At 50.4% G+C, this 16,127-nt stretch overlaps 1 protein-coding gene across 1 annotated transcript; it reads right to left on the bottom strand.

Annotated features, from left to right (window-relative positions):
- Positions 1 to 519: 519 nt before the first annotated feature.
- LOC122205836 (angiotensin-converting enzyme-like protein Ace3) lies at positions 520 to 12,120 on the bottom strand. The gene is given in 16 exon segments (XM_042914434.1): positions 520 to 765; positions 985 to 1,394; positions 1,924 to 2,108; positions 5,747 to 5,863; positions 8,304 to 8,418; positions 8,421 to 8,447; positions 8,571 to 8,794; positions 9,098 to 9,270; positions 9,349 to 9,446; positions 9,559 to 9,714; positions 9,717 to 9,746; positions 10,484 to 10,627; positions 10,836 to 10,923; positions 11,178 to 11,336; positions 11,715 to 11,851; positions 11,949 to 12,120. Coding segments are annotated over 15 exon segments (2,205 nt in total). The 5' UTR covers positions 12,106 to 12,120; the 3' UTR covers positions 520 to 765; positions 985 to 999.
- Positions 12,121 to 16,127: the final 4,007 nt, after the last annotated feature.

Here is a 16,127-nt window from a genome sequence, read left to right as displayed (position 1 = left end):
GGTAGACCCAGAATGGAAAGAAGGTCTAGAAAGGGAAGGAGCAGAGGCCTTCTCTCTCTTTTCTCAAGTTTGTCCTAAACTTGTCCCTAGAGTACCCATTTCCCAAATGTCTTCCTACAGCCCTCTCCATCCCATTTCCCCCTCCCCCACTGAGCCTGGAAAGGTGTTGTTTGCCCTATGATCGGTCCCCAGGGCAACAGGCCAGGCAGCAGGTGTGTGTGTTGAACAAGGCCATCTCTGGAGCGGAGTGGCTGGAGATGAGCTTTGTTTAAATATTAAAGAAGTCAATCATTAATCAAGCCTGGCTTGGTGCCCAGCTACCCACTGTCTCCATTTGGGAAGGTCTGGACTGGGGCAGGGAGGGCTGTGGGGCAGTTTGCATCTCAGGCAGCCGACAAGCAGCTTTTGGGGCTGGATTATGCAGCCCAACACAGGGTAGGCCAGAGGATCAGCAGAAAGATATGCTGGATATAGCATACAGAGCACAGTGCTCAAGAACTGGGCACCAGTGATTTGTACAGAATGTCCAGTTTTACTTGAATACATTTTATAAGGGGACTGAAGCAGTGTCCTGTTTCTAGCCAGAGAGGACATTCCTTGGACACTGCAGTCCTGGCCCAGCCCCACAGTTGGGCTCCTGAAGAAAACAAGGCTATGCGAAGAACAGTTTGGGACATGAATTGGGGTGGTGGCTGAATTGGAGGGACACAGTCACTGGGCTCACTGAAACCATGGTTCCTGAGCCCCTAGGGGAAGGAAGTTGGTCTGGAATCCAGGACATACATGGAATCACAAAGAGTCAGTAGCCTGTACACATGGCTTCACATACATGAATTCCATACACACAATTACAAACCTCCATGTACCCAGATCTGCCACAGCTGCACCCAATTGCAGTTGGACACTATGCATGCAAGCTGTCTCCTCCCTAACCCCCCCAGTGCTCTCTGCCTTGGCCACCCTCCTCCTGCCCTCCAGCCTTACCAGTTGTACTGGTGTCTAGTCCCAACTCCACCATTCAGCTCTCATCCACAGAGGCTTCCTGTTGTGCTGTGTGAGAATTTGAATGATCAGGCTGATTGAGCACAGCGTCAGGATGAAGCAGAGGCCCAGTAGGATCCACTGTCTTTTGGCAACCAGGCAGGGCTCCATGGCTATCCTCAGGAAGTAGGCCTTGGGCTGTGTCTTGAGTGCACTGGAGTCCTGTGAACTGGTGTTCTGTGCCTTGGTGTTCTGGGACAATGACCTTTTTTCCAGGGAGTACAGCCTGCAGGCCAGCAGTAGGGCCACCAGGAACATGACAAAGCTGAGGGCCAGCAGCACCCACTGCCCAAATTTGGCCTGGTCAGCGTCCAGCTCCAGACTCAGAAATGTCACCTTGTCTGTGTCTTTCTCTGTGGAAGACACGGGAGTCTTGCGGAGCAGGTAGAATGAGGGAGGGAGCCCTGGGGTGCCCTGTGGAAATCAGAGCACCTGACTGCCACTGGCCTCCTCCCTCAGCCTCAGGCACCTACCTTCCAAGCCATAGGTGAAGGCATTGCCCTGGAAGGAGGGTGAGGAGGAGTAGAAGGGAAAGGAGGAGATGGGCACAGATAGGGCTATGCCCCCATGGTGCCCAGTGATGGCTCTGTGCAAGGGTCGGGAGGAAAGAAGTCCACCTTGTGCTCAGATGCCTACCTGGCAGTCTAGCTGAACAGTATGCAAGGAAGCAACTGAGCCAGTGGCTGGGCCATGGGGCTGTGGTCTTGGCCAAAGCTGCATCAGATGCAGACAGGGTCATGCAGCAACAATGCTGTGCTTGTTCAAGCCAGGTCATAGATAGGCTAGGGGTTAAGGCTGGATTGGGGTAGGGACTGGCCCAGGGCAGGCTAGGGTAGGGCTTGGGGCTGGACCAGAGCTGGCACCAGGGCCAGATTATCAAACCTTCAAAGGTACAGCTGAAGTCTGGCCAGCCCAGGATCTCCCCCTGCCGCACATTCTCAGTGACCAGCCAGTTCAAGAGGGGCTTGAAGTAAGTCATGAGGGCCTTTGCAGACACTTTGGCCTGCCCGGTTATCTTCTGCAAGACTTCTGGCCAGGGCTTGCTTGAGCCCAGCTTTAGGACATCCCTGGGAGAGTAGATACAGCTGTGAGGCTGTGTGGGGGCATCAGCTGGTGCTGCTGGGACCCCTCAGTGTGCCCAACCCTGGCCGTATGGCTTTGCTAGCCAGACTCTTCCCATAGAGCTCAGAGCAGTGGATAAAATAACAAGTTCTGAAATAAGAACAACCTGAGTTTGAATCCTGTGGGACTTTGGACAAGTAACATAACCTTTCTGAGTCTCAGTTTCCATACTCATAAAATGGAGATAATAACAGTATGTACCTCCTAGGGTTGGTATGCTGATTAAATAAACACAATTCTGGGAGCATAGTAGGCAGGCAATACATGTTAGCTGATTATTATTATTATTATTATTATTACCACTACTGTGGTGATTATTATTCTGGACTCAAACAGGCATAAAGTCTTGAAACACTGTTTCCCATGAGGTGCTCAGTGTCAGTAGGGAGGGGCAGCTCTTCAACCCTTTCTAGTCTCACAGGGAGTGTTTGGGAGGATTAGGGAGATCTAGAGCATGGAGTGTGCTCTGTGTCCTTCCTGAAGCGCTGCACTAATGTCAGCTGTGTCTCAAAGCACATGCAGTGTTTGGTGGCAGGGGGACCAGCCTTAGGCTTGGCCCCACACTCATGGTGGAGGTACAGAGTGTGCTGAAGCCAAAGCTCTGGGCTTCTCCACCCCAGAGCCCCTGTGAAGGCAGTGATAGGCATACATTGATCCTTCTTAACCTGTGTCCCCAGCTGGCCACGAGAGAGATGGGGTCTAGAAGCCCATAAGTCAGACTGTGGAGTCTAGACTAACAGGACCCAGGTTCAAGACTCATCAGTGTTACTTATGGGCCACATGACCTTAGGTAATTGACTCAACTGCTCTTAGCCTCAGTTTCTTCATCAGCAAAATGTGCCCTTTTAATATCCACCCTTCACTGTGGTGAGGATTAAGTCACATAATGGCAGTGAAAAAAGGCTTTGTAGCATGCAAAGACTTATACACATCACTTAATAAACAACTGAGAAAGAATGAGGGGAAACTAAAGTTTAGTGGATCCTTGACAGAAACCCGTGGGGGAAAATGTAGTTAAGATCCTAGAGAAATGCAGGAGGAAAGTCATCAAGATGAAAAGAAAAACAAAATAAAACAAAACAAAATCCCACAACTAACTTTAGGTAAGATTATATCAGATGCTGGGTCCTGGGAAAAAAGAAGGGACCTGATGGGGAGAAAGTTTGGACCATTGAAAATCTACCTGTTTAGAAATAGTCCTTCAGGCTCAGTGGGGCAAGAGGTTTGACCAAAGCCCGGCTGACGGCCAATGTGGCCAGCACATGAGACCTGCAAAGATGGCAGCTGAGCACTTCCTGACGCTCAACTCCAAGGTCGCAGCAATGAGTCCATTGGACAAGGTCAGGCCTATCATGGTTGGCCGGATGAGGCAAGGGCTTTGGGAACTTGGACCAAGTCCACTTCAACTTTCCATTCCCAGCAGATCCAACCCAGAGCAATCACATATAGGAAGATGAGTCAAGTTCTAAGATATATTAGGTAAAAGAGCAGCCAAGAATCTTGCCCTCCCCCTTCTCCTCTGCAAGCACTCACCCACCCCCCCCCCCACAACCTATATTCACTCTGCTGCTCTCTCAAGTCCCCAGAGCTCATGACATCCCACTTTCTCAGAGTCCTCCCCTCCACCCTCTCCCCAGAAGATAGCATTCAAAGTCCTAAACCTGGAACTTAGGGTCTTCCCTGGCCAGGGAGGGGTCTGGATGGCAATGTGTGAGGACGGGTGAGTAATGACCAGTGATGGCTGGCAGGGCCTCTACATGTTTTGGTGCCAAGTCAGATCCTGGGAGCTTTGTGTGCCCTGGGTGGGGAGGAGGTGGTGGTGAGAATGAGGTCAAATTTCCCACCAATTAAGTGGAATGAAGGCTCAGAGTTGAAAGTGAGTTGATGTGTAGAAAACAATGTCTGTTATTTCTTGCACTCCTGCTTTTGGGGACAGAGATCCATCCTTGGTCCCTGGGCATGACCTCCTCACCTTCTTTGCATATTCACTAAAGCCCTTTCCTACTGCACCATCTCCTTTCTTGTGTTATTGTTATTGGTTTATCCTGTGGCCCATTGCCCAAGCTGGTTGGCATGTGCACAAGTAAATACTTGCTGAGTGAATAAGTGTTGGGCAACCAGAGACATGAATGCAGAGAGCAGAGAGGGCCCTTATGTTCCACACATTCAGAAAAGCTCAAACATGGGCAGTTGGCTACCATAAACCCCTGTAGTGTGAAAAGATAGAAAAGCAAACAGACTAGGTTGATAATCGGCATGGAAGGTGCAGCACTCCCTGGGAGCCAAGCCAGGAGATCAGTCCTGCAACTCCATCTGGCCTAGTGGTTACTGACAAACTGCACAGTGGGATCACAAATATGCTCATTAAATTTGCAAAGGAGACTAAATTATGTGGCTATGTTAATCCTCTGGGAGACAGGAATAAAATTCAAGGTGACCTTGACCAATCGGGGAAATGGACCCACTAAACTGGGTAGAAAAATTGGTGGGGAAAAGACCATATCAGTGGGTGGGCTCTGCATCTAAGTGGTTGAAGCCCTGATCGTGGAACCAGCAGACCTAGGTCTAACCTCACCAGACCTGTATCCCTTGATTCTTAGAGGCAACAGTGTGAATGATGACGTGTTCTAGAATCAGTTCAGCACTCAAAGCAGGATTTTGCCACTTGCTAGATGAATGATGTGCAATCACAATATCTCTCTTAGTTTGAGTTTCATTATTTGTGAAATGTGGCTAATCATGCCCACTTTGCAAGTTATGAACTGCTAACATGAAACCTTGTAAGAGCACTCCTCAGAGAGCCCAGCTGGTACTAGTCAAGGCTTCCCACCATCAGGTCAGCGTCCCATTCTTCCAGGTTTGTTTCAGGACCAAAACCAACTCCACAGAGGCAGGAATGGAAACCATGGGCTTGATACTAAGTGCAGAAAAAAAGATTGGGGCTAGGGAGTCAAAATGGACCACAAGCTGACCAGAGCATCACAAAGGTTGGCGTGAAAGCAACCTGGATCAGCCTGCGAGCCGGATCCAAGCACCTCCAAGAAGAGATGGGAAAAGCAGAGTACACCCAAGAGTGCATCAAATGCTGCTGAAGATCGGTGAGCACCTTGTGCAGAAAAGATAAGCACATTTGGATGGAGGACTGAAGGTTGAGGCAGGACTCCAGTACTGGCTTCCCATCTGAGACAGTTTGATTTATTGGCATATGTGAGTGTGTGCATGTGTGCGTGCGTGCACAGGTGCACACATGGGTGAAGGAATGTATGGTAGTGAGTGTGTGTAAGTGTGTGTGTGTGTGTGAGAGAGAGAGAGAGAGAGAGAGAGAGAGAGAGAGAGAGAAGGAGGGGACAAATAGTCTCTCTGACGAGGAGAGGCTACACACAAGGAAATGGGCTTCGATTTCTAGAGGAGAGACTGGAGTCTGACACGAGGAAGAACTTCCACTAAACTAAAAGGTCAATGAAGCTCTGCTCAGGGTGCCCACGGTGGTCTATTGAGGAGAGGGAGCCATGGGCAGGATTCCAGCAAGGGGCAGGCAGCTGAGAACAAATCAGGGAGCTTTGTGAGGGAGGAGAGCACTCACTCCAGGAGCTTCTCAGCTATCTTGGAGTTATAGCTGTCACATCGGTGCAATGGGCCCACATGGCCTGAGGCCAGAGTGTCGTGGAAATGGAACTGGAGTACTAGGCTGATGAAGTACCTGGGGAGAGGGACAAAAGGGCAGGCTTGGGAGCTGGTGTCAGGGATGGGAAGCCCAGAGCCATTTGGAGCCTAGCAGCTCTGACGTGCAGTGGTCTGAGGGCCCGGCCAGCGCCCAACCTTGCTGGGTGGAGGCTCCTTTGCCAAGGTCCCACCTCAGATTGGCCTTGGAATATACCCTTCTTAGCCTCCTGAACAAACCCTTACCTCCTTCTTTCCTGCCCTCCTCTTGGGGACAGTAGAGATGCTTTAGAATATTCCCATCAGTGCTGCCTCCACACGGGATCTGCTCTGAAAGCCCAAGAGTCCAGGGTGTGGCCCCCAAGACGCTGCACAACTCATTGGAAGAGGTGGGCAGGGGAACAGGGGAACATTTGGATCTAGGGCCTTCCTGGAAATCCTCAGCCTAGTTCCCATGCCCCCAGTCCCCAAGTCCTAGAGCTGGTTCTGCTGGCAGGGCCCAGACTGTTATCGTATGTAGGGCATGCTGGCAGAAATGTGGAACTTGGCACCAGGATCAAAGTAATCCTCTGTCTGAGGAATGGGGGGGCACAGGCCCTGGTACTTCAACCTGTTGGGGAGGACAGGGGGCTGGTACCACGCAGTTGGGTTCTCAGAGACTTTTCCTTTGGAAGCACGTGCACCTCTATCAAAACTGGTGGGCACAGGACACTTACTGCATCTTTATAGATTAAATAAATGAGTTGAAAACACATGGGATTGGGAATTGGGAATCAGAATAAAATAATAACAGTAGTTAACATTGACTTCCTCTGTGCTAGGAACCATGCTAAGCTCTTCACACAGATTCACTCAACATTGTCCCAATTCTAGGGACATGGGAGGGAATGGGCTACTCAAGGTCTTTCTTGCATCCTAATGATGGGGATGGTTATAGACCAACAAGGTCACTTCATCTGGTAAGAAGTGCCAAGAAGAAAACAGAATAGCATCTCTGCAATGTGGTGCTGCTGTTATTCCCATTTTACAGATGAGAAGACCAAAGTTTAGAGGTCAGGGAACTGGTGGGAGATCACAGAACTAGTCCCTGGCAGATCCCATTAACTTTCAAATTCAGATCTGACCTTGCTCCTCTGAGCTGTGCAACTGTGATTGTCACTGAGTCTTGTTGTCTGTAAGATGGGGATAAAATGATCCATCTGTGGGATGAGACAAAGCCTATGAAAAGTTCTGGTTGTTTCATTGTTGGCTCACTGGTTGCCCTGAGCCATCCTCTGGGGCCAACATAGAGCCAGGAGGCTCCCCTCCCAGTTGACAGAGGCTTCCTTATTCAGGGCCAGGAAGTTGTCACCTCTCTCCCTTTACCCTTGGTTTCCATCATAGGTGGTGGTGGTTATAGTTGGCCAAGAGAGGAAAAGGACGCCTGCAGGCACCTCAGATGGCTTGTGGGGGTTGCCCTTGGAGAAGTACAAGGTCAAGACTCTGCCAAACCCACCAGTGAGACCTGGGCCTGAATTTGGGATGGCAGTGGGAGGGTGAGTGGACAAAGAGAGGAGCACCCAACTTTTCCACCCCTGAGTTGCTGTGACCACGGGCTGGTCACAGATTCTTCTCCAGTGAAGGATCATGGGATGCTGTACAAGTTCAAAGAAACATAAGGGGCCTGGTTCAGAGCTGGCAGCTGCTTCCTGGTAGCCCCAAACCATGCTGTGGCCAGCAGACTCAAGCAGGTCAGTCTGAGGCCTGGTGGATATGGAGAAGCTGGGCCATGGGCATTCATTATCCAGTCAGCCAGTTGTTGGTGATAGGATGCGACATGGATGCCCCTCCCTCAAGAGTGGTGCTGCCTGACTGCTGGTGAGCTCTTTTGGTAACCAGTTCTGACCTTGGACATGCCTGAGGATGCTAAACCAGAGGTAGTTGTGAGAGTGTGTTAGAGCAGCAGGAAAGGGGGCAGTGGGCTTGCCTCTCTCCCATGGGGACTTTTTCCATGGGGGAGAAAGAGCTCAGGTCACCAAACACTCTTCTGCCAGTGCTACTGGTGAGAATAGGAAGGGAGAGGAGAAGCAGGTGGGTCTGCCTGGTGGTCAATGTTTTGTTCTTGGAGGAGCCCAGGCGCACCCCTGTGTGAGCTTCCCAGCTACCCAGGAGCAGGCAGGGCCACTGCCAGGGTCCCTAGAGAGGTTAAGAGGTGTGCTCAGTGCCAGTGCCAGATTCAATGTGAGGTCCCATAATTGCAGGTGCTGGCCCTATCCACTTCAGTAGGGGTATTTTTATCAGGTGATAGCAAACAGCCAATACCACCCCAGGGCCTCCCCAGGGGCCCCCCGGTCACCAGCGTGGCACACCCTAGCTCTGCCCTCTGAAGAGAGGCAGCAGCATCCTCTGGCAATGGGCAGTGCCCTTAAGGCTGACTGGAAAGCCCCGCCCGCAGCAGGGGTGGGAGGGGGCAGAGAGCCCAGGGCAGCTGTCCTCCCCACCTCAAGTTCCACCACTCCTGGTTGTAGACGTCCTTCCGGATGGTGCCATCAAAGACCTTCCAGCGAAACAGGTCCATCAGGTAGGCGAAGGGGATAAAGGCGATCTTCTCCAGGCGATGCCCATCAGGAAATTGACCTCCTCCTCTGGGGAAGGTGAGGCAGTCAGCTGGTGGCTCCTGGTTCTCCCTCCCTTCAGCCTTGCCCAGAGAGCCTTGGCTGCAGCCTCAGGCTCAGATGCCCTGCTATGGTCCTCTTGGCCCCCATCACCTGAGTCCTGGTGCTGGTGGCTGAGCAGGCCTCTGTTGAGCAGGTATTTGTGGGAGGAGGCCGAGAGGGTGACCATCGACCCCACGGCCTCTTCAAAGGCTGGGTTGGCTCCTGCACGGAAGATCACAGAGAGGTTCTTGTACTGCAAGAAGTACTGGATATGGCCCATCTGGTGGAAGATGGAGAGCAGGTCTTCTATGGTCACCTCGGTGCACTTCTTTACCCTAGGGTTAAAGGGCAGGGGTCAAGGAGCATAGGGAGGCCCTGGGAGAAGGGGAGATTTCTCCATTCAGACTCCCTTAAGGGACTGGGGCAGATGGGCTAGAGACCAGCAGGGTCTTGGGTACTGTCCTTTCTCACTCCAGGTCCCCCTCGCTCATGTTGCCAGCTCACATCCCCCTCTGCTGCCTGGCTCCAGCCCTGCCCACCCTTGCCCGCCTCCTAAGACAGGCGGGTAGGTGGAGAGTGGAACCAGTGGAGGAAGAGTGAGGGAGGGACAGGAGGGCAGTGCTGGTGCCCCGTGAGACCTGACGTCCTTGCCGTTGTAGAAGTCCCAGGCAGAGGCGTGGCACTCCACCTCTCGCCCATCAGTTGGCCTTTCCATCATTGATGTTTTCCAGAAGTTGGGAGGGGTGGAAAGCAGCCCCAGGGAGGTGAAGAATTTTTCAGCCCCTTCGAACATTTTTGAGGGCTTCCAGTGCTGTGTGGAAGAGGGGATACATAGGGCCCAGCCTGAGGGTGTGGAGCTGGCAGGGTCAGATGGACACTGAGCACTGACCTGGCTTTTCATGATTTTTGTGATGTCCTCAAGAGGCTTCTTTGGGAAGGGCAGGACCAGGTCTAAGATGTTGACCCAGAACTGAGCCCACATGTTCCCTGGAAGGAGAGGAGGGGCTCAGAAGAGGCAGGACACTGTCTCTCCCTTTACTGAGTGCCAGCTTGGAGGCCTACTCTGCCCACCCCACTCTGCTACCAGCTAGGGCGTTACTCAGGAGGTGGCCAGGGATGGGTCCCCTCGGGTTGATAAGCTCTGACCCGTAGTGGCGGTGCAGGGCCCGGCACATGTATGTGTGCAGGTTTAGGTAGAGTGGCTGCAGCTCCCGGTAAAGCTGCTCCAGGTCGTGTTCCAGGGTGTCAGACTCTTGGACCGCCACAAGGCCCCCATGTCTTTGTAACCTAGGACAGGAGAGGGGGCTCAGAAGCACTCACTGCCCACCCTTCCTTCAGCCCTGGCCTGGCAGGCAGGAGACCCAGGAACTTTCTGGGGAAGCCACTTGGCCTCCCTGGTCCTCAGGGTCTTCATCTGCCAAATGGGAAATGTGCCCCCCAAGGTCACTGTTCTGATTGGATAAGATCAGGGGTGGAAAAACATTTAACAAAATACACACTCCATGCTTCTCACCATGCCTGGTTGGAGAGGACCTGGATAAGGCCCTGGTCTTGGCACCCATCTTGAGCCCCACATGTCCAAGCCCTCAGGCCACCCTGCCTCCTTCCGGATCCTCCCAAACACTGGTTTGTCCCATTGTGGGGAAGTGTCTCCAGGCCTTCTCTTCTCTCTCTTAGCACTCGTCCTGAGATGTGCGTTTACACAAATCTTGTCTGTCTCTCAGACTGTAAGCCCTACCTAGGAGGGCAAGCTCCTTTCTGTCTTTTCACCTATGCATCCTTAGAACCTCTCCAGGACCTGGCACACAGTAGGTGCTCAAGTGATGTTTGTGGACCAATGGTGAATGAACCACCTTTGCTTCCCCCAGCTGTGGGGCGGGGTTCAGGTTCCCCATCTCAAGGTCCTACTACTGCCTTTACCCCCAGCAGACTCTGCTTCGCCCTTCCCAGGAACTGCCCTGGGACCTGTGCAGTGTGCCATCTGCATGGGCTGGGCTGGCCAGGTGGGGGGCTGGGGGCCTCACCGTTGAGCTTTGCAGTCCTGTTGTTGAGCTGCACATAGCGCTCGAAGGTGATGCAGAGCTGATGACCCACAGCATCCCGCCAGCCCTGCCAGGCCCACAGCAGCTCCTTCTCGTCCCGGGAGGTGGCCATGACTTCTTCAAGGTCTATACCCAGAAAAGGAGCCAAGGTGGGACAGCCCCCCCCCCCCAACTCCTGCCTGCCCTCTGCCCTTACCTGCCTTAGGCAGACCCTCCACTCCTCAAAAGTGAGTACACCTGGGGCATGGAAGACAACGGGGGGTCAGGGTAGGCTTGTGGAAGGGGCTGATACTAGAGACTCTGGGGATGGACAGGGCAGTGTTTGGGTGCTCACCAGGCTCCAGGGGTAGGCAGGGTCCCTCATTCAGGCACACCTGGGCCATGCTGTGTGTCGTCTCCATGTAGGCCAGAAGCATGTTGTACTGGGGGGGCAGGTGTCACCTAGGGCAGGCCTGTGCCCCTGGGCCCACCCCCAGTGCTAACCCCTCCAGCTGGGAGGGGCAGGCCTATCTGAGGCATCTTCCCTTCAGCCTCTGCTTTCCTCCCCCAGAGGAAGCTCATGGTCCTTCCTGACAACCTCCCCCCTGCCCAGACTCTCTGGCTTCCCACCTGGCCAGCCCACCCACCCCTGGGGTGGGGAGCATATGCCTGGAGACATGGGGGCTCCATCCATCACCTCCCGGAGCTCGTCCTGGGGCAGGGCCGCCTTGTCTATGTTCTGCAGCTTACTCAGCATGCGCTTCATGGCCGGGTCCTGGAACCTGGAGATCTTAAACAGGCGGGCCCAAGTGCCAAAGTACGGCATGTTCTGGGACCTCTCTGAGTCTTTGTGCAGCTGGAATGAGGGTCACCATATTTGTCTTGGGAAAGTTGGAGAGAGCAAGGACCCCAGCCCCCCAACCTCCTCCCGAAACCCACTTTAACGGTTCAGAATCACTAAAGAGTTGCTAAAAAGGGAGAAAGGAAGGAGCCTGAGTCCCTAAAAGCAAGGAGGTGATATGTACAAGGGGAAAGAAACAAGAGATTCTTGCCCAGAGAGCTTTTTGGGGCTACCAAGAGGTCCAGAGCTTGCAGCCTGCTTTGATGTGTACTTTAAGGATTCCCTCTTTTCTCTAGCTCTGGACAGGGGGCAGAAGGTGTGGTTTTCCCATCCCCCCCGAGATCCCTGAGAAGAGCAAGGGAAGGAGGGGCTGCAGTTGAGGTGGTACCACACCATCTCCTCCCGGTTCTTCTTGGTGATGTTGGTGACATAGTTCCAGGTGGCCTCCATGAACTGGTTCCATACAACCTGGGTGGTATGCTCATAAAACTGCAGGAATATCTTTGCCACGGTCTCATTGCAGAACTTGTCTGTGGAGAAGGAGGTGGGCATCATGCTGTCCTAGGAGGGGTCTGCCCCGACTGGTCCCCTTGTCTGCTCCCATGCTCCTTCAGGTCCCAGCCCCACCTAAGTTCTGATCACCCTCGGTCCTGAGCCATGGCAAGAGCTGCCCATAACAGAAGAGCACAAATAGGGAAGGTCCATGACAAGTCCATCTTGTGCCCATGACCAAGAGAACAGCAGAGCTGGTTGAGACTATGGGCCAATCATGGTCCAGCTCCATATTGTGACATCAGGGGCTGAAGGGTCAGCCATGGAATTTTAGAACTGGAAAGCCCCCACCCACCTTCTGATCCAACTGTTCCCGTTTTACAGGTGAGGAGACTGAGGTCAAGTCAAGAAGAGAGCAGGGCTAGAGCTGTTCTAGTCTAGTTGGTAACTTTTCCTTGGCATTAGAAAAACCTTCCAACTTTGGCCAGGGATTGATGAGACCCTTTCCCTCCAAAGACTGGCATCACTTCTGAGAAGGTGGGAGGGATGGTGGATGGACCGATGTATGAAAGTGACATCTCTGGGCCTCTGGACTCTGGAAGCACAGTTGTCTCTCCCTGTTCTTCTGACTTGACTTCCTATGTTCTCATTTTGGGCCTTTCTCTCTCTCTCTCTCTTTTTAAGTTTTATTTTATTTTATTTTATTTTATTTTATTTTATTTTATATAGTTTGAGAGAGACAGAGACAGAATGAGCAGGGGAGGGGTAGAGAGAGGGAGAGAGAGAATCCCAAGGAGGCTCTGCACTGTCATTGCAGAGCCTGATGTGGGGCTCAAACTCACGAACTGTGAGATCATGACCTGAGCCGAAACCAAGAGTCGGATGCTTAACTGACTGAGCCACCCAGGCCCCCCTAGCCTTTTTCTCTCTTATAGGATGTGTAATCATACCTAGGGGTATGTAGGACCCTTCCTCCATTCCCCTTGTCCTTATATCTGTTTTTCCAGGGATAGCCTGATGCTATGAGTTTGTAATCAGGAGGAAGCATGGAAGGTAGAGGGCTGTGAGGGCTGTGGGAATGTGTGGCTGGTACCTTCCACTCAGGGTTCATGTCCCTGAGTACCTGAGCCTGGTTAGAGTACCAGCTACCAGGACTCCAGCTCTCTGCTAGCTTTTGATGACTCCCCAGTAACCTGACACATTTAGTCTGGGGGAAACCAGACCACTTGCCTCACTTTGGGACTTCTTCCTCAGACTCACTTCCGTCCACATTCACACTGCCTCCACCCTATGTTCCTTTCACTTACTCTGCTCAGCCCAGGTGCACCCAAAGCCTCACTGACGCTTCACCCCTTCACAGGAGCTGACACCATTACCAGAGAAACTGGCCAAATAACCCTCCAAAGATTATGTTATGATCAAAATTATTTAAAACACAAAGAAAGAAAAAGATCAATGACACTTCTGGTTAAGCTGGCCAAGTGAGTTCTCCTGCTTCAAGCATATGGACATACTTGATAAAATATAGTATTTTGTCGTTAACTACAGTGATCATGCTGTACATCACATCCCCAGGACTTACTTTTTTTTTTTTTTTTTTAGAGAGAGAGAAAGAGAGAGAGAGAGAGAGTAGTATACACGATCAGGGAAGGGCAGACTAGGACTTTTTTTCTGAGAGAGAGAGAGAGAGAGCAAGCACATGTGTGCAAGTGGGAAAAGGGTAGAGGGAGAGGGACAGAGGGAATCTTAAGCAGCTCCCATGACCAGGGTGGAACCAACTCTGAGCTTGATCTCATGACTGACCAATGGACCGTGAGATCATGACCTGAGCTGAAATCAAGAGTCGAACGCTTAAACGACTGAGCCACCCAGGCATAAACCAGATGTTTATGCCTTTTCCCACCTTCATCTTTTTGCCCACCATCCCACCTCCTGCTTCTGGCAACCACCAATCTGTTCCCTGTATCTATAAGCTCAGTTTTTTGGTGTGTATATGTATACCACCTTTTCATTATCCATTCACCTGTCATTGGACACATAGATTGTTTCCATGTCTTGGCTAGTGTAAATCACGTTGCAATGGACACGAAGGTGCAGATAGCTTTTCAAGACTGATTTCATTTTCTTTGTAAATACCCAGGAGTGAAATTGCTGGATCATATGGTAGTTCTACTTTTAACTTAAAATTTTTTTTAGTGTTTATTTACTTTTGAGAGAGAGACAGAGCACGAGCAGGGGAGGGGTAGAGAGAGAGACACAGAATCTAAAGCAGGCTCCAGGTTCTGAGCTGTCAGCACAGAGCCTGATGTGGGGCTTGAACTCACGATCTGTGAGATCACAACCTGAGTGAAGTCAGATGCCCAACCGACTGAGCCACCCAGGTGCCCCTATTTTTAACCTTTTGAGGAACCTCCATACTGTTTTCTGTAGCGGCTGACAATTTACATTCCCACCAACAGTGCACGAGGGTTCTCTTTCTCCATATCCTTGCCAACACTTGATATTTCTTATCTTGTTGATAATGGCCATTCTACTAGGCATGAGGTGATATCTAATTGTGGTTTTTATTTGCATTTCCCTGATGATTAGAGATGTTGAGAATCATTTCATGTGACTGCTGGCCATCTGTATGTCTTCTTTGGAAAAATGTCTATCCAGTTCCTCTGCTCATTTTTTAGTTGGTTTGTTTGGAGTTGTATGAGCTCTTTATATATTTTGTATATTAATTTCTTATCAAATATGTAATTTACAAATATTTTCTCCCATTCTTTAGGTTGCCTTTTCATTTTGTTGATGATTGCCTTTGCTGTGTAAGGGCTTTTTAGTTTGATGTAGTTGCCACCTGTTGATTTTTACTTTTGTTGCCTTTGTTTTTGGTGTCAAATCCAAAATATCATTGCCAACACCAATGTCTAGGAGCTCACTATCTAAGTTATCTTCTAGGAGTTCTATGCTTTCTGGCCTTATGTTTAAGTCTTTAATCCATTTTCAGTTAATTTTTTGTATGGTGTAAGGTAGGGGTCCAGTTTCATTCTTTTGCATGCACCTGCCCAGCTTCCCCAACACTATTTATTGAAGAAAACTATCCTTTTCCCATCTTATATTCTTGGTTTGTCTTAAATATACTGACCATATATGGGCAGGCTTATTTCTGTACTCTCTATACTGTTCCATTGATCTGTGTGTCCATTTTTATGCTGATACCATTCTGTTTTGATTGCTATGGCTTTGTAAGATAGTTTCAAAACAGGAAGTGTGATGCTTCCAGCTTTATTCTTCTTTCTCAAAATTGCTTTGGCTATTTGGGGTTAAAAAAATCATGCTTTTTAAAATGTAAAATACAGAGCTGAGATGGAGTGCAAGAAACGGAACTCTTCAGATGCTGAGGAGACAAAGAGGGCTCATGCAGCAGTGAGTGGGGGCCCGGGTGGGAAATCAGAGGGCACCCATGCCCAGAGGGCTGCAGCATTGCTGTCTGCATGGACATAGCTGATCACAGTGGAAGTTGTGCCTCCATCAAGATGGGAGCTAGCAGATGGCTTCCTTTTTAAGGGGGCTCTGCAAGAAGCATCCATGAAACTGACTTTAGGGACATCTTCAGAACACATGCACATGGTGTGTGCATTGGACCCTGCAGAAGAATGTTCCCACTGAAAATGGCTCATAGGTCAGGATTACCAAGTGCCAAAGAGAGTGCAGTGCCATGAAGATCAATAATGATCACCAGTCCCCTCTGAGCACTTTCCAGGTGCGAGGGACCCACTGAGAGCTTTTAGTATATGAATCCTCACCAAAAAACGCATGAGGTAAGTACTGTGATCAATACACCCACTTTATAGATTAGGAAACAGAGGCACAGAGAGGTTGAGGAACTTACAGTCACATAGCTAGCAAATAGTGGAGGTGGGACTCACATCCCCATGCTCTGGCTCCAGAGCCTGTGCTAAATGACAGACACACCTGAGGAAGGACAGGTCTAACTGCAGTCTGAAAGGGACTTAAAATATAGATCTTTACACCATATGGAAAGATTAAATCAAACCAGATTAAAGACCTAAATATAAGAGCTAAGATCAGAAAACTCTTTGAAGAAATCATATGGGAAAAGCTTCACAACATTAGATTTGACAATGATATTTTGGATATGACACCAAAAGCACAGGCAATAACAAAAACCCCAGACAAATTGGATTTCATCAAAGTTAAAAACTTTTGTGCATCAAAGAACACGAGAAACAGAGTAAAAAGGCAACCCACAGAATGGGAGAAAAGATTTGTAAATTATATATCTGGTAAGGGTTAATATTTAGAATA

Source organism: Panthera leo, chromosome E1, assembly GCF_018350215.1.
Source record: "Panthera leo isolate Ple1 chromosome E1, P.leo_Ple1_pat1.1, whole genome shotgun sequence".
In the NCBI taxonomy this organism is placed as follows: Eukaryota; Metazoa; Chordata; class Mammalia; order Carnivora; family Felidae; genus Panthera; species Panthera leo.
The sequence above is the reverse complement of the archived record's forward strand: the minus strand, read 5'-3'. Positions and strand labels throughout refer to the sequence as shown.